Raw genomic sequence first — 21946 nt, forward strand, 5'->3', positions numbered from 1 at the left:
TTTGGAGTCCAGCCCATTTGTCATATCCTCTGGAAGGCCTTCCTGGGGCCTCCCAGGTAGGAGCAACCACTCTTTGGACCTTGCTCTCAAAGTACTTAGTCCATGCACGTATTATAGTACTCACCTTGACCCGGGTTATTTGTTTTGCTGTTGTTGGCACTTTCAGAGCTTAATATGGTGCCCGATGCACAGCAGTGGCTAGGTCCATGTTTGATCTGCAAACAGACAGCTGTGCAGGGCGCTCGAGGTCTAAGGCACCACAGTTCCCCACCCAGTGGAAGCAGCCCCAGTCTCTGGGTCCTGCCCCCGGCCTCAGCCCACCACACACCCATCCTCTGTGCAGTAGGCAGGCTTCACTTTGCCAAAGAATCCCCTTGGGTTCTGGCATCACAGGCTGATTTGCCCTACCTCTCTGTGAAAGGTTGATTCAGTTGTGATCAATGCATGCTGGGTGATTTAGATTTGTTTAGAGAAGTTCAACAATGGGGACTGAGCCTGAGGGAACTATATCTGTAGGAAGGACTTGGGAATGGCGCTTATTTATATTCTGGGGTTTAAATGAGATACAACAGGACTCTCCACTGGACTTAAGTCTATGGATGGGTCCATGATGAGGACATAAAAAGACAAATGAAAGGTGTTTTCTAAGTTGTACCCAGCTTTTAGCTTAGATTTCTAAATTACAGGACTTCAGGAAGCCTGTTGCTCAGTTCTTCAGAACTAGGCTGGATTCTCCTCCGGTAAATCCAGGGACCTCCCAACAACACTTTTCTTTTCTTTCTTTTTTTAAGATTTTATTTATTTATTTTTAGAGAGGGAAGGGAGGGAGAAAGAGAGAGAGAGAGAAACATCAATGTGCAATTGCTGGGGGCCATGGCCTGCAACCCAGGCATGTACCCTGACTGGGAATTGAACCTGCGATACTTTGGTTCGCAGCCCGCACTCAATCCACTGAGCTATGCCAGCCAGGGCTTCCAACACTTTTCATTCAGTGTGTTTCCATGACAGGAAAGCTCGTTGCTGCCCCCCTCCCCACCACCCCCACCCCACCCCCGCCGCATTAAACTGTAAATTGGGCAACGACAGGGCTTGTGTTTATTTCTTCCAGTCTTCTCAGAACTCAGTTGATTATCTAGCTCCTAGTAGATGTTTCGGAAACAGTTGTTTAATTAAATCAAATGAAATCGTCCTCATTTTCTACCCCAGGAGACTAAGCCATTCAGTGTGCCTGAGGAATGAACACTCAAGTATTTATAGACCAGCAACTTTCAACCTTGTTCATCTCATGGCACAGATAAAATAATTACTGAAATTCTGCGGCACACCAAAAAAAATTTTTTTTGCTGACCTGACAAAAAGTAGGTATAGTTTTGATTTATTCATATTGGACAGGTATTGTTGTGTTGACTGTTGCCATTTTTTTAAATTTGACATTCTAAGGGAAAAGGGTCAGTGCCTCAGACTAAATAGTCAGGTATTGCATGTTTTAAAAATCCTTGCCGCACACCGGTTGAAAAGCGCTGCTCCATACTGACTGCGAAAATGAACTTGTTGGGGACTTGCAGAGGCACGCAGGAGGGAGCTCTGCTGATCCCCTCCACCCCCATTATTGGGCAGACACCCTGCGGCCTGTGGTCCCGTGCAGGAGAAGCGAGGAGAAGCAACGGGATAAAACCCACAGGGGATTCACAAAGGCTTCTTGGAAAAGTGACGTGAGGACCGTGGAATCCGTACGAGGAAGGGTATGCGGGGAGGAACCAGTGCAATGAAAGGCTGAGTGGAGGGAAAACGTAGGGTACGATCTGGAGTGAAAAAAGCAGGAAACAGGCTCCGAGACTACGTCTGGCAGCTGGCTGCAACCTGCGACGCGCCTTACAGTGGGTGTCAGAAGTCGGCTGCTTTCCCAGGGCTCTGTTGCCCAGGTGCGGAGAGAGGGCGAGGGACGCCCGCCCCCACCCCCGCACGCACAGGTGCGGTGTTTCTCGAGCCTGGGTGGAAGCTGGCGCCCTCCCCCGCCCACCAAGGGCTGGACTGCACACCAGGGCCCCAGTCCCCACCCTGCCCCGGGTGTCCGCCCAGCCCCGGGTGAAGAGTTGGGGACCTGGGATGGGATGAGTAACCGTTGGCTGCGGGCCGCGCAGCGGGGCGGGAGCGCGCCGAGCTCTAGTCGTGCAAATCCGGCCGGAGGCCTGGGGTCGTGCCCTCGGCCGGGCGGGGCGGCACTGAGTGCGATAAAAGGGCCGTACCGCGTCGGGCCGGGCCGCGGTCTCCACGTCTCCACTCCCGGCTGCAGCGCGCCTCGCGGGTGCGCGGGCGGCTCAGGGGCAGGAGGACCCAGGACCTCCGGGCGACGGGATGGCGGCGGCAGCGGCGTGCGCACCCCCAGCCAGGCCCAGCCTGACCTCCATCTCGTCCGGGGAGCTGCGCAGCCTGTGGACCTGCGACTGCGAGATGGCCCTGCTGCCGGTGGCCCAGCTCCTGCGCCTGCTGCCCGGCGCCCTCCAGCTGCGCGGCGACCAGCTCACGGTGCTCGGGCCCGAAGAGCCAGCGGCCGCGTTCGGGGGCTTCAACGTCTTCGGCGACGGCCTCGTGAGCCTGGACGGGCAGCTCTGCCGCCTCAGCCGCTACATCAAGAGGTGAGTGCGCCCCCCTATCCCCACCCCTGGCCACCGGGTCCCGGGAGCCCCCGCTGCCCTCCCCTCCTCCGGGCCGCACGCCTAGAGTCTGCTCTTTGCTGACGTCACCACGGCCACGAAGCTGTCCCTCCCGAGGCTGTCTGCCCTTCCCCTTGACCCTTGCAGCTGCGCTCGAAGTCGCCAATGGGGGCACCGGATTGGGGCGGGGGGGAGTTGGAGAGGAGCGTAGGGTGGCTAGGAACCCGGAGCACGTCACTGGCGGGTCATTTTCCCTTTCTGGCTCCTTAACTGGGTCAGATGAGCTCAAACTGGGGACACACCCCTCGGGGATGTTTACAGAGGACTCACATCCTGGCTTTAGATGGGGAGTGGGGGTGAGGGGTGGAAAGGCTCAATTTTGAGCACTTCGAGCCTTATTCAGGGAGGAGACCCAGTGGAGAAGCGTGTGAAAGTACACAGTGACCCATCTTTGGCCTCCCTTAGTGTTTCAAATAAATGAATAAATAAACCACAGCTGAGAAGGGAACAGAGCCCCATGAAGTCCAACCCAGGGTCCTGTGGGTCTTCGTGTGGGCAAAAGTAAGTGTTGTGTGGGAGTGTGCTGGTGTCTTATGTTTGTGCAGAGAACTGACTGCCAGGAAGCAGGCGAGTGCAGTCTGGAGCGTGATTCAGAGATGAGTAAGCCCGCCAGCTATTACAAAGCCCGTTGCTCCTGGGAAAGACAGCGGCACTGTGCCACCCTGTGGGTGAGATGGAGCCAAGAGGGGCAAGCAAACAAAATGGCATTTAAAACGCCTTCTTCGGGCTGCTTTTCCACACAAAGAGAATGAGGGCTTTGAATGTCTGAAAAGCCATTCCCAGACAAGAATTTCTCCCTTTCTTGGGGAGAAATTGAAAATTCCAGCCCATAAGCAGGGACCTGGGAGGAACTGAATTAGCAATCAGATTTGGGAAGATTTAAAAAGAAGTTAACTAGTGCATTTGAGAACAGTATAAAAAATAAAAATGCCCAGAATTAATTGAATATACAGGTTAGGCTTTTGACAGAGCCAGCTCCCCGAGTTAGCAAACAGTGCTGCAAAATTTTAAATGATGTTGAAGCCTAGTTATTAAACTCTTGCTTTGAACGCCACCTACATAAAAGAAAATTAAACAGCAGTGGAGCCCTGGCAGTTTAGAATCCAGAATAAATAATGGCCAGGCCACACAGACCAGGGTGCAAACAACCAACAAGTACAAGATTCTTGTCTAAGCAATTGTGTGGGGATTTTTGTACTGTGGGAAAGAGCAAGGAGCACCTGAGAATAATTTGGGTGATGGAAGGAACCATCTGTCTTCCTCTCAGGAACATCCTATGGCAGGGGCTTTTGTACCTGGGTGTGCAGTCCTGAAGGATGAGTGGGTGGGAACCTGGTGTGAATGGAGACAGCCTACCCGAAAGAGAGGGAACAAGAGAGTTGTGGGCAGCAGTGAAAGGTTTGCTTTCATGGATCAGGAGGTGCATGCATAGTCAGAATTCAGACTTCCAAAGTGGCAACTCCTCAGCTCTGCTAAATTTACCCAGTGTCTTTGGTCTTGGGGCTAGTATACAACTTCCTCTCTCAAATCACTTGCTCCAAAGCCTTTATTTATTTCCTTCCTCCCTCCTTTCCTTTCCTTTCCTTTCCTTTCCTTTCCTTTCCTTTCCTTTCCTTTCCTTTCCTTTCCTTTCCTTTCCTTTCCTTTCTTCCTTCTCTCCTTCCTTCAGTAAGCTTTGATCAGTTTTACTACAAAAATATTTTGCATGACTTGCTTTTTACCTGTCTGTTCTGACATACCATTAAAGATTACATGAGCACCTGGGTCAATGCCATCCAGTATGTATACTGTAGTGATTCTAGCAGACTATGCCCAGGTCAATATTATTTCCAGGGTAGTGCTAGACACCAGTTTTGGCCAACATGATGCAGTACTCTATTTTGGATTTTCTCAAGGTTGGGCAGTTGTTGGCAACAGTACCAGTTTCTGTTTGCCTTGTCTGTCATCTTTGGAGTTGGCTGTACCCCTGCGTGTACTTTCCACTTTTCATAATGAGTTGGGGCCTAGAGCGATGGACTCCAGGGACTTTTTCATCTTTGAAGCCACCACATTCCTGCCTGAGGTATGATGGCCCCCACCTAAGAGCAGCTGAGAAGGTGGCCGGGGGGCGGTGGGGTGGTTGGCTGGTCAAGAAAGCAAAGTGATGATTTTTAATCACTTTGGACTATAGAACATTGGGGTATCGTATATAGACCTTCTCCTCAGAAACTTGGAGATACACCCAATGTTGCTGACCATTCAAGTGATTTATGACCTAGTTGGAACCAGGATAAGAATCATCACTTTGCTAATTACTTCTTTTTCAATGCACAAATATTTTTTGTGTGGGATAAGTCCACAGGGTAAGCAGGATTTCTTTTCAGGGCCTCAGAAGCGTACACTGTGGTTTTCATGAGGTCCTTTCCCAAGGAACCTGAAAGGCTAAGAGCTACTGACCCTGACATTCCTATGATTCACTTGCTCAACTGGTTTGTTTTCTGATACTTGAATATTTTTCTACATACATACCTGCTGAATAAACGTAAGAAAACCTAGGGTGGTGGGAACCTTTCTGGTCGGCCCCCAGTGCTTTAACAATCCTGAGAGCTTGCTTTCAAGATATTTGTCCTGCTTTGTGGAATTGATGGCAAAACCTTTATTATTATTTTTCTTTCAAGCTCTGGATTTCCATTCGTGTTGCAGACAAAACCTGCTTAGGATACCAGGTGTAACTTGCCATTAACTATCACACACACACTTTTCTCTGTAATGTAGCCTCTGATTGAGGTGTAATGGCAAATACTGGGCAAAGAGGAGCTATAATCCCTGCTTTTCAGTGTTCTCCTAGCGTGAAAGAGGCTGCTTGGGTAATAAAAATAAGCCCAACAATAACAACAGTGGTCACTAATGTTTGCTTGAGTACCAGGAATGGTGCAGAGTGTTTCACAGCTATTATTTCATGAAAGCTTATGAAGTTGGCACTGCTGTGTCCACTTTTTGCAGATGAGAAATTAGGGTTGGCAGAGGTCAAGTACTGCACCTAAGTAGGATTCTGGGGAGCATGGAGCCAAGGCACCTATGCAGCCTCATCTGACTATGAACATGCATGTTCATTCAGCAAACCACTTCAAATCTGCAATCATTCTGCCTTACTATAGACAACAGCAGCTTTCTCATGAGCTTCCTGAATCTACAAAAAAAAAATAACTGAAATTATATCAGCCAATACTCATCTTGTATAATCAACCTAAAAGCAAAAGTCACTTTTGCTTTTTGTAAAGAAGCCACTAAAAGCAGAGAGGTGACCTGCTTCTGCCCATGTCCCACCAGCTGTTGGATGGGTGACAGTCACACTCACCTGGAGAGCAGCTGCCAGGGCCAGAGAGTGCAGGGAGTTGGAGGAGGGAACTCACAGACGTAGGGCTGGACCATAGATTTGTGCTGGGGAAGCATCACCCCCACCCCATGATGGGAGGTGCTTGGGCTCTACCTGCCAGCCCAGGTCCACCTGTCAGCATTGACCTTGACTGAGGCCAGGAGATATGGAAGCAGTGACAGATCCACATGCAGTGGGCAGCAGTCACTCTTGCTGCTACAGCACTCAGTGGGCTCCTGTCCTGCCTTCTTGACCAGTCCTTGGCCTTGGTCCCCATGTCTGAGTCTTGGGTTTGATGACCTGCCCAGTTCTGCATCCTGTTCACAAAACACATAGTGCTCCTGAGAGGTAATTGTCATTCTGTTGAGCTGTGACTTTTATAAGAGTCAGTCTTAAGTAAGTGAGGATGGGCAGGAGGGCCAGAACCAGAAGGCCTTGGTTGGAATCTGAGTTCAGTGCTTATTGGCTCAGTGACTTGGGAAAGTTACTTTGTCTCTGTGACTGTTTCCTCAGCTGTGAAATAGGAATGATAATTCATCACCCTCATAGGGTTGCTGTTCAGAATGAAAATTCATAAAGTCCTTAAAAATAATTATTGGTGCATGTTGCTTACTTCACAAATGTTAGCTTTTATATTATTATTATTAAGCAGCCCCCAAAGCCAAATGCTTCACACATATTATGTAACCTCTTAGCTACTTCACAGGGTACCTTTTGTTAGCTAGATTTTACAGGTGAGGAAATAGATCTTGACACCATTAAAAGTCATAGAGATAGAATCCAAATCCACATCTGATGATTAAAAAGCTATGAGGCTTTGCTGCCTTCCCTCCTGCCTTCCTTTCTTGGGAGCCTTGCTCTGAACTTCCAGACACACTCTGGTCTACTTCTTGCTTTCAGCTCGCCTGATCCTTGCCACATGCCAACCTGGATGCCTGGTTGCAGCCACCCCGTTTCCCCCAAGGCCTGGCTAAGCTGTGACTCTTCCTCCTCTCCTGCGTTGCCTACCCAGCGGCAGGATGTTGGGTCTGACAGAAGGATCACTCTTCCAGTGCTTGTCTCAGCTCTGTAAATGGTTCTAATTCTAGGACCCTCCTGCTTTGCTCCTTCTTATTTAAATAACTGGGACATAAACCCATGTGGAGTGGACGCTGAATGCAGAGAACTGTGCATTCCTCCACCATTTGGGTGTTTGAACAATTAACTAGTTTGTAAGCCTTTGAGTGGGAGGGACTATGTTTTACACCAGTGTTTCCCAAACTTGAAGTAAGCACACCAGTCTCCTGGGGGTGGTGTGGATGGATGTTCCAATGGAATAAACCTGGAGAGGGGCCTGAGAATCCGCAGTTTCACAAGCTCCCAAGTGACACCATTGCTGCTCGTCCAAAGGCTACACTTGAAGCAACAAGATCTTAGACAGCTATCATTTTATATTAAAATGGTGCAACTCCTTACCTGTCTCCGCAGTGAACTGTATGCTTCTTGAAAGCAAGACTATTTCCTTTTTCATCTGCGTCCCTAGTGCCTAGCACGTTGTTGGTGCTTAGCTAATGCTTATTGATTGAATGAATGAATGAATGAATGAATTGTTCTATGCACTATCACAGTGTTTCATGGAACTATGCATCAATAATTGATGGCTGAATGACTGAATGAACAACTGTGGGTATCCTTGCACAGACAACATAGTGCTAAATCTAATTTTTTTTTTGCTTAATTTCACTACAATAGGGACGAAAGAAGGAAACTGTTTAAGAACTTAAGTGAGGCTCTGCATAAAGCTATCATGTTAACACTACAAACACAGGAAGGCTATCCTGCATGCTCCCAAGGGCAGAAGGTCCCTGAAAGCTTTTGCTAGTGTCACAGAAAAGGATTATGAACTTTTGGGCAATTTCTGGGCCTTCTACACAAGGACAATTTCAACATGTGTTTCTCTTTCTCTTCTCCTCTCCATTTTTTAAATGAATGCACACACCCTTAGATGGAAGCCATAGGTTTGAATTCCCATTCTTCTTTGAGCAGTAAGTTGTCAGAGCCAAGGGAAATTGGGAGCAGCTTTCAGATCATGCTACAGATGATGTGAACCCTGAAGGGACTCCCGAAAGAGTGAGGTGTTTTAGAAGATGGGTGGTCCTGATTCGCTAGAACCAAAAATCCAGTGTTCTTTCCTGGCCCCACCTTTCAGATACTGCCTTCATTAAGCTGTGCTCTTTAGCCTTCCAGATGGAAGAGATGAGGATAGAAATTGGAGGAAGGAAGGAGAACGTCTTGCTCATTTATTCTTCAGGTACTCAGTTTGTCTTCCTTTCCTGGTAACACAGATGAAACCAGCCCTAGCTGGGTGTCAGAAACTTAGAGAACTTCATTCACCCTGTTGCCAGCAGAGTTGGCCAGGATTACAGATACTAATCACATTTGTTGAGCATCTACTATGGGCCCAAGTACATGTGTCAACAGTACTTGCACTATACTGAACTGTTAAGCAGAAGGCAACACTCTTGTATCCCTTTATAGAAGAGGGCACAGGTTCAGGTGGGTGAAGTAATTTACTCAAGGTTACAGTGGGCTGTGGCTGGGGGATTGAGTTCATATAGTCAGTCAGTCAGTCCACAGGAATTAGATCTTTTCATTTCAAATCACTATGCTATCCATCCAGTGTTCTGCCTTTCAGACTTTGGATTGGAGCCAGGTGTAAGAAGTTTCAGCTGGGGACTGGCCAAGATGGAGGCATAGGTAGAAATGCTTTGCTTCCTCACACAACCATAAGGATAACAACCAATTAGAAAAAACAAACAACCATAACTGCCAGAATATCAAACTTCGTGGAACTCTGACAACCAAGGACTAAAGAAACACCCATCCAGATTGGTAGGAGGGGTGGAGATGGGCAGCTGGGAGGGCGGAGGGGACCCGCAGCAAGGTGGTGGACCATGTGGACAAGGAGTGGCTAGCTGACTGGGAAAATAAGACTCAAAACCTCTAGCTGTAAAACACTATGGGGGTTGCAAAGGCAAGAGAAAATCCTAGTTTCCCAGGAGAATTTATTGGAAAGTGGAGCTAGAGCAGAGCAGGAGAGCTGCATTGTTCCCTCTCTGGCCCCTCCCCCACAGGCAGCACCACAGCTCAGTAAAGAGGGTTTCCTCGCCCTGCTGAATACCTAAGGCTCTGCCCCTTAACATGTAACAGGTGTCCAGCATCAAAGAAATATGGGCCAAATGAAAGAACAGATCAAAACTCCAGAAAAGGAGCTAAGCAACGAGGAGATAGACAACCTATCTGATGCAGAGTTCAAAACACTGGTAATCAGGATGCTCACAGAATTGATTGAGCTAGGTCGCAAAATGAGAAAGAAATGAAGGCTACACAAAGTGAAATAGAGAACAATATACAGGGAACCAACAATGAATGGAAGGAAACTGGGACTTAAATCAACGATTTGGAAAAAAATGAAGAAATAAACATCCAACTGGAACAAAATGAAGAAACAAGGATTCAAAAAAAAAAGACAGGTGTAGGAACATCTGGTACAATTTTTAATGTTCCAACATTTAAATCAAGGGTGCCAGAAGGAGAAGAGGAAGAATAAGAAATTGAAAATTTATTTGAAAAAATATTGAAGGAAAACTTCCCCAATCTGGCAAGGAAATAGACTCCTAGGAAGTCCAGGACGCTCAGAGAGTCCCAAACAATTTGGACCCAATGAAGCATGCACTGAGGTACATCATAATTACATTACCAAAGATTAAACATAAGGAAAGAATCTTAAAAGCAACAAGAGAAAAGGAGACAGTTACCTACAAAGGAGTTCCCATAAGACTATCAGCTGATTTCTCAAAAGAAATCTTGCAGGCAAGAAGGGGTTGGAAAGAAATATTCCAAGTCATGAAAGGCAAGAACCCCCATTCAAGATCACTCTATCCAGCAAAGCTATCATTTAGAATGGAAGGGCAGATAAAGTGTTTCCCAGATAAGGTCAAGTTAAAGGAGTTCATCATCACCAAGTCCTTATTAAATGAACTGTTAAAGGAACTTATCTAAGAAATAGAAGATCAAAAACTGTAAGCAATAAAATGACAACAAACTTATAACTATCAAAAACTGAACCTTATAAAAACCCGCACACAAACTATGCAAACAACTGAAACAAGAACAGAATGACAAGTGGAGATCACATGGAGAGTTGTCAGTGGGGAGCGGGAGAATGGGGAGAGGAGGTACAGGGCATAAGAAGCATAAATGGTAGGCATAAAATAGACAGGGGGAGGTTAAGAATAGTATAGGAAATAGAGAAGCCAAAGAACTTATATGTACAACCCATGGACATGAACTCGGGGCAGGGGATGCTGGAGGGTGGTGGGGTGCAGGGCAGAGAGGGGATAAAAGGGAGAAAAAATTGGGACAACTGTAATAGCATAATCAATAAAATATACTTAAAAAGTGGCAAGAAAATAGTTTCAGTCAGCATTTGGGTTGGGTGGGCCCAGGGTAAAAGCCACAAAGAAATGAGAGTTTGAAGGAACCATCTTCAGCTGTTTGCTTTTCTTCCTTAATTATAATGTCAGCAAATGTAATAAAATACCCAGTACACAAAAGCAGTATTTGCATTAGTAATTCAGAAACGTGCACACACCCCTAATACAGTCTAGTAAGGCTCTTCCTTAAGAACTTGGTCCTCAGTCTTTTTTTATTTTGGTGATTTACATATCCAGATTTTATAACAGCCAGTTCCAAAAGAATACTCATATTTCTTTATTTCACTGGAACTCAGGAGGTGTTTAACAATGGGACCATAACTGGGGGACTGGGAAATAGATGGTTTGAGGAGGTAGTTCTTATTTGTGCCCTGGTTTAGTAGGTAGGGATCTTGCCTCTTACCTGTGAGTTCTGTTACTAGAGCTCTCATATAAGCAGCATTTCTGCACATATGAGTTACAGGGATAACTGACATGCTCTGTCATGACCTTTACAGGCCCATTAACATCCTAAATATGCCTCTAAATCATCAAAGGAAGATTAAATCATGTTGACCATAGTTTTATTATTCAGGGGATCTTATCACATTTAGACCCTAAAAGAAAAGGATGACTCAGGTGTAGGTGCCCCATTGATGCAGATACCAGCCCGCAGTATCCATGTCATTATGGATGAAATGAGACATTCACATGGACTATCGAGTCTGGTGGAGGAAAAGGGACAGCATGGCTTTTCTCTCAAGGGGAGCAAAAGCCTCGGCCTCTGCCATGACAGGCCTTTATTGGGTTTTCTCCGCCCATTAAACAATGGTCCTCATTTACTATTCACAGGTTCACTTTAGGTGGTTACCTTTTGCAGGAAACAAAGGAGCCAGTGCTGCTAATCACATCACAGAAGAGGGATATTTGCAAATGAAAAGGCAAAAGTGATGAAACTGGTTACACTCATCCTTGGAAGGTTTAGCATGGTATTTTAGGAAGTTACTTTGCAGTAAGTATTTGCTACAAATCAGAGTGAGGAAGTTTTAGCAAAAAGCAAGAGTCATGGTGGCCTAGGTACATTGCAGGCCTGATTCCCCACGGGAGAACCTATCCGTGGGCATATGTCCTGTGCATTTCCGAGTGGTAGCTGGGCCCATGCCATGCAGAACGGTCTCCTACACCGCATTAAAGGCAGTGTGTGGCTCTCAGAAGACCCCATCAGCCCTCTTTTCTAAGGACCTCAAATAGCAGCCCTGTGAACCCCAGAGCATTCTAGAAAGCCTACCACAGAATTCTGGAGCAAACTGGTTATTTTCACACCCAGTGATCATTTCTCAGTTGAAATTTTTATCTTTTTCCTACTGATGACACCTTGAATAGAATGTCAATCAATTGTACAGGCAGAGGCAAGGATTGTCATTTGTGTCATCAGAATAATAATCAAAAATACAGATTTTCTGGCTATACTGGAGAATGACAATCAGACTGTGGATGTTAGGAGAGCAGAGGAGTCACTCGGAGGGAAATATGACATGCTTAAGTGACTATCAGTTAACTCTGTGATAAACAAGGGGGGAGACTATGAAAATCCACCTTGGATGGCTCACAGGTGGCACCTGACTCCTGTCCTGATATTATGCATCTATCTTTCTGATGTTTAGTCCACTCAGTCTTGCCCATTTCCTCTATTGCTACAAGAGTTTCCTTCCCCCTTTCTCCCTCTGCATCTTTCCCCTCACACCCTCCCAACCCCCAACCACAGCCTTCACCTGCCTCTCCTCTTCTAAGGCTGCTCTTGCCTGCCAGGCCAGGTCCTTGGTAGCTGAATAGATGGATGGCAGAGGGTGGGAGAGAGCCCTGGTGTGACCCTGTACTGCCACCCTCTTCCCCATGCCCATTCCCTAGGCCCCAAGCTCCTCAGATGTGATAAGGCCCATGTGAGTGCCTACCTGATGTCCCGCAGTCTTAGCTACTCAGAGTGTGGTCAAATGAGTGACAGCAAGTGAACCAGCAATGATGGCCTCTTTCTCTTTCCTTCTCCTTTGCTTCCTTTCTGCAGTACCTTTTGACAGTTGGTCAATTGAAACAAAGAAGAACAGGATAATTCTGTCTCTGTTGATATGGAATACAAGTGTCTCTCCTTCAGGTGCCTCACCTCATCCCATTTTCCTTCCACACTGTTCTGTGAAGGTGAGGGCAGGGGGCAGACAGAGAAAGAGTCATACAAAATCCCTGGTCTGCATCTCACACCCAGTCTGTCCCCTTATTGCTCCCCAGGTCCCTCAGCCCTTTTCCACTCCCACTTTCTTCTACCCTAATCCTGCCCTTCTCACCAACACCCCTGAACATCAACACCCACTCCCCCTTTCCTCCTGTGTGTGTCCCAGCCACCTGACCACCACCCGTGCCAATGGGCTGAGAGGTGGAGACTGTGTTAAAATCCTGGTGAATCAGAAGGCAGGAAGCATTTTAGAGTCTCCATCAGGGGTTAGGTTTTAAAAGCTCTCAAAAATCAGGTCTGACAAGCCCAGAAAAAGATAATAACATGTTTGTAAGAAACCAAGCTGGGAGACAGATAAGTGGAAGCTGTGTTTTTCTGACTCAGGGGTAGGTATTCTCCCAGGTGCTCTTGACCCATGTCATGGTCAGGGTCTTGTGCACTGGCCCCTCTAAGTGGCTTGTGGGTCGTAGGTGAGGAGGAGGAGGCTGCGAGGACTGTGGTGCCACTGCTCCTGGCTGCTGGGAGCTCTCCAGGGCTGTGATTTTCATGTCAGGCACTGAAGGACAACAAGCCAGAGAGAAACACTGGAGCTGTCTCTGCCTTTGACTAGGTGTCAGAAGCAGACACAGCGCAGTGTAGCAAAAGCAGCCCACTCTGTCGCTGTGATGGCCATTCAGTTGGCGCGTATGTCTCCATAGCTGGGCCACCTGTGGACCCAGCTCCATGGTAAAGAGGGACTGGGGCAGTGCGTCCTCCGGCCTGCTGGACTGGGTGCCATTTAGACTGCCTACATCCTCGTGGCATAGAGCTTGGGTTTGGTTAGAAAATTAGCTGTCTTGGCGGAAACTAATTTACATTTGGATCAGCCTTTTTTTTCAAATCAACAATGTAGGTAGAAGCCTAGAAAGACAGCCTGGAAAATTTGTAGAGTACAGAGAGAAAGCTGCCATACTACATGACAGTCAAAATGTAAAAGCTCTTCTCAGGCTCGACTAATGAATGGAAACCAAGGGAGCTAAATTAATGGGACCCCGGGCAGAAGTCTACCATTAGTTGTTTTTCTTTAATTATACAAGCTCAGGGTCAGGGTGATGTGAATTAGTTCATATCAGTATTGGTTTATGTGTAATCTGTGTAGGGGGCTGGGTTTATTTTGGAATTAGAGAAGGGAAGAGGGAAGAAGGAAGATTGTAAACCCACTAGTAATATGGATGACTGCACTGGGGAAGACCCGCTAATTCCACTTACTGAGTGTAATTCGTTCCCAGCCCAGACAGACATAGAACTCTGCTGGCTTCAAATGAACTCTTACAGCCCCAGAAATAGATGGTACTGGTTATCATCTCAGAGCCAGGTGCTGGTGTCAGGCCACCCCAATGACCAGGACCACCTTTTGGTTACACGTTGATCTGAGGCTGACCTGCAGAGAGGGAGAGAGAGTGAGCAAGCTTTATTTTACAGGATACAAAATATGGTTGCCTCCGCCAGGACATATTTTAGAGGACTTCTATCAAAGGGATGATAGATGTGGCAGGCACTTATCGAGACATCCCCTTCCTTAGATGGGTGGGTACATACATTTGCACCTGTATCTCCTTTTTTTCATAGATATGTGGAACTGACCAACTACTGCGATTATAAAGACTACCGGGAAATGATACTGAGTAAACCGATGCTGTTCTTTATTAATGTACAGACCAGAAAAGACACCTCAAAAGGTCAGTCTCTAAATATTTTGGTTTGGTTGTGTCTTGCTGGGCTTTTCGACTGAGACGTGCTGATGATGTAGAACTTGGGTGTGGAGGTGGCAGGGTGGGTGTCGGCATGTGACAAGACTGGAGCACGAAGCCTGCTGTGTCAAGCCGTCTGAAGCACAGCACAAGCCTGAAGATTAAACCCTACGTGAGCCTGGAGCAGTAGCCATCTGTCTCTGAGTTTTCTTTCATACTTCTTATCAAGGCAGAGAGCAATTTGATGTTATGAGCCTGCAGTGGTTGCAAAAATGACTGGAGTGGTGAAGATGATGGTATGGAATACTGTCTGCCGTGTAGGAGACACTTAGGTGTTCCGGGTCTGCTCTGACATCAGCTGGCACACAGCCCTGCAGGGCTTCATGCCATTCAGTTGGGAACATTTTTAGCATGAAAGTATGTACTGTTAAAAATCCTTCTGCGACCAACTCGGGCAAACTAGGGTGCATGGTCATCCTACCTGGGAGGTACTGAGACTGTCCCCATTTTACAGATGAGAAAATGAAGTTAAAATAAGTATCTATAGATGCTTTTATGTCTCATGCTATTATATTAGAATTTCAGTCTTAGAAATGTCTCTTTATGGTTTCTTTCAAGAAATCAGACTGACTGTTACAGCTACATTAACTCAAATTCTACATGGACATAATGACAGAAATAGAATTTTTGAAACTCACTTCTAAATAACATTCTTAAAGTGAGCCCAAGGTAATAAAGGATCTACAAATTTCAACGAAACTTCCTCAAACATTCAATCTCCTCTAGGTTCCTGGGGCCAGTTCTCTGCTCATTTCAATCAGAGTCACTCAGATTTTCTGCTCACTTCATAATTCAAAGTTAAGAGGGGCCGGGAACAGAACACACAGTAACTAGCAACGCTCATTGGAACATCTGAGCCCCTGATGTTATTTGGCTTCATGATGGCCAGGAATCCAGAGAGTTCTCTAGGGACAAAATTCACAGGTGTATTAAGTACACCTCCTGGTCCATCTCTCAGGAGGAATCTGAGGTAAGAATAAGAGACCTCTCCACTTTAACATTTTAATGAAAGTGAAGGGAGTGGTATGAGGAGGTACATGTGGGTGGCCTCCAAAAGGTGCACAGCTGTGTAACTATTGTGAAAGGAGCCATAGAAACCTGGCTCCAGTTCACTGTGAAAAAAGCCACGAACTATAGAAATTCTGATACAAAAACTTAATTAAAATGGTAGTTTGAATTATGAAAATTGTGATTAAGGTAACATGATGTTTGGCCTTGCTGCTATTGTAAATAGTACTTTTATACAATACAAATTAGAAAAAGCCACCATTAACTTACAATTTACTGTTATCCCCAGAAGTTTGTCATAATAAATATACAAGTAGTCAAGGTCTGTGAATGTAAAAGGCATCCTTCAGGGCTGTGCTGGCTGCACAGCTGTGGCATGTGTGGGCCCTGAGTGTACAAGAAGCCTGAAGGTCCTGGCTTGGTTTGTGTAAAAGTTAATTCAAGGTATAAAATGTATAAAATTGTTCCCTTGGTTTGTTATATCTCATCTCAAAGAGGGTATAGATTAGTTTATATCTAAAGTGTCAAGAAAATAATTTGGGAGAAAGACAGGGGTAGGAAAACTAAGATGAATAAGGCCAGTGCAAAAGTCAGTTCAAAATGTGTTCCTAAAGGATGTGACACCATATTGGTGGACCACAGGCTTGGTGCTCAAGGCCAAGGCCAAATGTTGAGTTCTCAAAATTGCTTAATGGCTGGTCCATGGTGTTTAAAAAGAGGCTAACAATCTTTTGAGTTGGCCAAAAACTTTGTGTGTTTTTTGGTGAGATGGCTCTACTAGTGCTGAGTTGTCTTTAATTTTATTTGAAACAATTTTATTAGATTGCATTGTGACAGCTGTCATATCAGCGTACATTTAAAAAACTTACCAAAGTTAGTGAATTTTGAGTAGACATTCTAATATTGAAGATGGAAGAAAATATACATTTTCAGCATATTATGCTTTATTATTTCAAGAAAGGTAAAAATGCAACTGATATGCAAGAAAAGATTTGTGCAGTGTATGAAGAAGGTTCTGTGTGACAAATAAAATGTGTCAAAAGTGGTTTGTGAAGTTTCATGCTGGAAATTTCTTGATGGATGATGCTCCACTGTCCAGTAGACCAGTTGAAGTTGATAGAGATCAAACTGAGACATTAATTGAGAATAATCAATGTTATACCACACAGGAGATAGCTGACATACTCAAAATATCCAAATCAGTAAAGTTATTGGTGAACATGAAAAATTTGTCTTTTATTTTACAGAAAAAACTGAACAGACTTTTTGGCCAGTCCAATTTGTTATGTGTCTCCCTAGAAGAAGCACTTGAGAAATTAAGGGGTTTCTGGGAGCTGAAAAGTTAAGGGGTTGTTGGTTAATAGTATTTCAGATTTCCTAATGAGTGAACAACTTTACCTTTGTTTAGACTGTATAGAGTTGGACAGAATTGGATTTAAGAGTTCACCAAAAAAAAAAACAAACCAAGACAAACAACAACAAAAACCCAGCTGTGCCAGGACACAGACATGGTATAATTTCAGCAACCAGAGGGACTTTTTCCTCCCACTGGGAATTGTTGGGGCATGGAGGAGAGTACATGTCAAATTGCCTTGACCCTTAGCACTCCAGGCCAGCCCTTTGACAGAATGAAAGCCAGTCCCTGGGGAGGAAGTATTGGGAGAGGGGAGGCATGGAGCAGCTTTCCTTCCCTGGACTTGGCTGAATTTTTGCTTTGCAAAGGAAGACATATTGGTGACAGCAAGGCCGAGGCATGAAAATGGGCTGGCCTGCATTTCTCACTTAGCTTCCTCTGCTGCATACACAGGCAGAGGCTCAGTTCTCCCCTCTGATGGAACAGGACTTCCAACTTCCAGTTTCCCAGACAAGAGCAGCAAAATGCAGCCTTGGGGTCCTGCTTCCTTCACATATGCAAAAATCTCAGAAATGTTTCTAGAAATCTGGTGAGGCTTTGCAGTGAGGGAGGCTAAAAAATGAATGAAATCTGCGAGTAAGGTGGGAATCACTACTTTGTCACACACACACACTTCTCTTCAAATTCTGCTTCCAAATTTGTAGAAAGAACATATGCCTTCCTTGTGAACACGAGGCACCCCAAGATAAGAAGACAGATAGAGCAAGGGATGGACATGGTCATTTCCTCAGTGATTGGAGAAAGCTACCGGCTCCAGGTAAGTGTGAGCCTGTCTGAATCCAGGATGGCGGCCAAACACGGAAGGTTTCAAGAGGTTTCTGTACGGCTGAGTCCTGAGAGCTCAGCTCTAACTTAGCTGTATCCAGACACAGATGTTTGCTGTTGCTTCATCATTGCTGCCAATAAAATGAGCGGAGTTTCCAGGAATTTATTAGAAATGGGATAATAATGAATGTCACTGACCAAACACTCCACGGTCTGTAGATATAACATGATGCAAATGCATAGGTCTGTTTTGAAAAAGTTAAGGCAACTGTTTAAAAGTATCTGTCTGAATGAAAGAGAAATAAGGGGTGTGACATTTTGGACATTTGGGCAGTTGTTATTTCTGTAATATAATTCTGTGGTGACAGAATTCTAGGATGTAACATTATTCTTATATACATGAAATTCATCACGTTTCTCTTTCAGTTTGATTTTCAAGAGGCAGTGAAGAATTTTTTCCCTTTGGGAAATGAAGTGGTTAATGGAGAAAATTTGAGCTTTGCCTATGAGTTCAAAGCCGATGCACTATTTGATTTCTTCTATTGGCTTGGGCTCAGCAATTCCACTGTACAAGTGAATGGAAAAGTTCTGAATTTGTCAAGTTCAAGTCCAGAAAAGAAGGAGACAATTAAACTATTTCTGGAAAAAATGAGTGAATCACTGATCCGAAGGAGCAGTTTCTCTGACCGAAAATTCAGTGTAACTTCCAGAGGTATGTTAAAAATTCTCATAGTTAAATAAAAGCATAGAATAGTATGATGAGAGAGGAGAGCCAATGAATGGAAAAGATAAGGCCTCTTGATAAGGGGGAAATATAATATACTATATTATTCAGAAAGTAAGAAGTGAGACTACCAAAAAGAAATATAGTGAATTTTCCTTTTGGGCCCCTTAAAGTTTTCTGACATAGAAGCTACCTACATTGTTCAGCATACCCAGAAAATAAGTTTAAAATATATTATTAATTTAAATACATATTAATGCTCATTTGAATTGTATTAACATTTATTTAAGTATTATGAAAGAATTATGCTGGGCAACAGAATGTGAACAGAAGTGTCAGTTGGAGGAGGTGCGTGCATGGCTGATCACTATCAATTTTATGTCAACAAAAACAGGCAGGGTTCTCCAGAGTTTGTAAGACCACAGAATAACTCCTGAGAATGTTTCACTGAACAAACTCAATATTATATTGGTGCCTTCTGGGAGACTCGTGAGACTGCTGGCAGAGCCGATGGCACCTGCCCATCACATCCTCTCTGAGCCTCTCTGTTCTCTCTGTTCTGTGCCAGCTGGCTGGAAAGCAACTTCCTTGAATCAGGATTTTTGCTGCTAATTCCAACAAACAAACAAACAAACAAACAAACAAACATACCAGTCTCTGTGAACTGACAGTTTTCAAAGAGTTCAAATGTAAAATAGTCTTCAATTAATTGTATTTAATGAGTTGCTTTCTTCCTATGTTTATAGCAAAAATGTTTACTCTAGCTATTTATTACCTTGGAAGTAGCCCCTCTGTCACTCTGTCTGTCCCTCTCTCTCCCTCATCCCCTCCCTCTTTCCCTCTCCTTTCTCCCTCCTCCCTATATGTCTCTCCCTCTTCCTCCTCTCCTTTCCTACCCTCTCTCCCTCTCCCCTTCTTACCTTTACTCTCCTCCTCTCCCCCTCATTCCATGTTGCTTTAGCTTTCTCTGTCTGGATGTTCCTTACAAAGATTCCTCTGCACTCTGCTCCTTTGCAGCCATTTGGAGGAGGCATGTTATACACTGATCCTTTTGGGGGAAGATGAGCTTGTCTGGTTGTGGCAGTCCTGGATGCCTGGTCTTTCCTTTGACATCCCTTCAGCCTCATCCACTGACCATAGCAGCTTGGGCAGGGTTTTGCTGTTTCAGCATCACTCACCCTCTGTCCTGTGGCTGCACAGGGTGTCCACTGCCATCCTGGGGATACCAGGGACATGTGAAGTTGGGCAATGCTTCCTTAAAATTAACTGAGCCAGCCCTGGGACCACTTCCACTCCAGAGCAGTGGAGAAGCTTTCTTCAAGGCTGACCAGAATCATTATGCTTGGCAGAGGGCACAGCCAAGGTGCCCAGTGGCCCTGGCAGTTGTGCCCAGCCTGGCCTCCATGGCCCTGCTTGGGGTGCTCCATTAGCCCAGCTCCTCCTCCTTTTCAAAACCCAACCTTTGTCCTGGGCTGTCCCAATTTTGGGCCTTTTGAGAAAGGGTTTGTGGAACTTAGTGAAAATCTACTCCAGCCTGGAAAAGCAAATGATACCCCATGTCCTTCTGGTAAACAAAGTGCTATCCATTTCTATTGAGCTTTTGAGCATTTCTGAGGAGGCCAGGGTTCTCTTTTTAGTATTAAAATGGCTCATTGTCTTTTGTGAGTTGTAAAGGCACTGCAGGATTCCTTCTGGTTTCCAGTGATGGTAAAAATGTCCAATTTACATCTTTCAGGTTCAATAGATGAGGTTTTTAACTGCAGTCTGTCACCAAGATCATCTTTGATGGAGCCCCTTTTGGCAGAATTACCATTTCCAAGCGTTCTGGAATCTGAAGAGGCACCTAACCAGTTTCTCTGATTGGACAGGACCTGTTCTAGTTCCTCCTGCACTCCAGGCTTACTGAAGGTTGAGGGGAGTTGGGGGGTGGGATGAGCTGGGGGTCAGGCCTTCCACCCACTGGTCCACCCTTTGCTCCTTGGAGTGCTCCTTCCCTGTTCTGTGGGTGCCTCCCCAGCAGGCCCCACGCAGCTGACTTCAGGATGGGAGGGCCCTGGCCTCATGACTGGACAGCCCCTCCTTTGAGCACTTCTCCAAAGAGGCAGAGAGACTGGCAGGGTCCTGAGTACTTCATGTGCGACCTTGGCACCCTGGGAGTTTCCCTGGCAACTTCTGTGGGACCAGTCTGACTTGGGTGTTGACCATGATGCTTCGTAAATTGGGGTTTGGTCCTCTGCTTGAGACACCCTTGTCTGAACCCAAACTCAAGCCAGCTCAGGGTGAGCTGTGCTATTCTCTTGCAAACCTGGCTGGCAAAAAGCCTATGACAACGTTCACTGGAAGACACATGTGTTTCTCATCCTGCCTTTAGCAGAAGCATTCCAGGTAAGGTTTGCTGGGGGGTTGACCAGCTTGGTAGGATGGCACCCCCGCCACTCACTGCCTAAAATTTGAACTTCCTTGGCCTCCCTCTTAACAAAGTGTAGAAAGAGGCCAGGGGATGTGCACACAGTGACAGGAGGAGGATCATGATCATGGCAGTGTCCTCTTGACTGAAAGCACATTATATCAGTTGGGTAGTTTTTTACTTTCTTATTGAATTTATTGGGGTCACATTAGTTAATAAAATTATATAGGTTTCAGGGGTATAATTCTACAATACATCACCTGTATATTGTATTGAGTGTTTACCACCCCGAGTCAAGTCTCCTTCTATCACCATTTATGCCCCCACACCAGTTGTTTATTTTAAATAAGCTTTTAGCAACCCTAACACTAAAAGCAAAATTGAAAAAAGCTATACAACATTACCACAATACATTGTTACATCAATGCATTTTTTACCTCAGAGCTACAATGGGATTCTTCAAAAAGAAAAAAAATTTTATCTATATATAAAACCTGCATGAATGAATCACTCCATATGCTTATAATGAGGAAGACTTCTGGGCTCTGAGTATAATTTTTATAACATTTAAAAATTTTTCATGTATTTTGATAGCACTACCAATTGTCTTTTATATTTGAAATGTTATGTACTACCTTTGTGCAATTAAATTTTTCTTATCGTTCAACACAGAATTGATTAAATTTGTAACCAAGTATGTGTGATCTTTCCATTGTGCTTTGTATATTTGCCTGCTATCTTACTAAATTACAGGGAGAACTGTGGTTTTCGCAGACACTTTCCAGAGCCTGTTGAAGAGCTGGACTATGCAGTATTTGGAGAAAAGAAACACAATTTGATATCATCTTTCAGAAAAGAGAATGCTTCTCAGTAATAGAAGAGGATGAACAGTTGCTATTCAACTCAGTGCCAAATGAGGAGTATTAACAATAAAATAAGTTGTATACTAGGACAAACCAACCTTGGGTGGATATCAAATATTAAATGCTTTCCAAAGGAAATAGAAACACTATTCACAAAAATTGACAAAGAAGATTTTTTGAGAGTATCTGAGTTAAGAAAACCCATCAGTAAGCACTCCAAGAATTAAC

At 45.1% G+C, this 21946-nt stretch overlaps 1 protein-coding gene across 3 annotated transcripts; it reads left to right on the forward strand.

Moving 5' to 3' along the window:
- Positions 1 to 1419: 1419 nt before the first annotated feature.
- Positions 1420 to 21552, forward strand: MEDAG (mesenteric estrogen dependent adipogenesis). 3 transcript variants are annotated; one of them, XM_045844884.1, is made up of 6 exons: positions 1671 to 2636; positions 4610 to 4776; positions 14356 to 14465; positions 17604 to 17716; positions 18151 to 18436; positions 20184 to 21552. In XM_045844884.1, exons 1-6 carry the CDS (start codon positions 2112 to 2114, stop codon positions 20306 to 20308), a joined length of 1326 nt encoding a protein of 441 aa, XP_045700840.1. In that variant the 5' UTR covers positions 1671 to 2111; the 3' UTR covers positions 20309 to 21552. The 3 variants fall into 3 exon arrangements, with proteins under 3 accessions (XP_045700843.1, XP_045700840.1, XP_045700841.1); XM_045844885.1 differs by lacking the exon at positions 4610 to 4776 and having other exon boundaries at positions 2217 to 2636; XM_045844887.1 differs by lacking the exons at positions 14356 to 14465; positions 17604 to 17716; positions 18151 to 18436; positions 20184 to 21552 and adding an exon at positions 6970 to 7504 and having other exon boundaries at positions 1420 to 2636.
- Positions 21553 to 21946: the final 394 nt, after the last annotated feature.

This window comes from Phyllostomus hastatus, unplaced genomic scaffold (assembly GCF_019186645.2).
Source record: "Phyllostomus hastatus isolate PE091 unplaced genomic scaffold, TTU_PhHast_1.1 phas_contig_41, whole genome shotgun sequence".
Classification (NCBI taxonomy): Eukaryota; Metazoa; Chordata; class Mammalia; order Chiroptera; family Phyllostomidae; genus Phyllostomus; species Phyllostomus hastatus.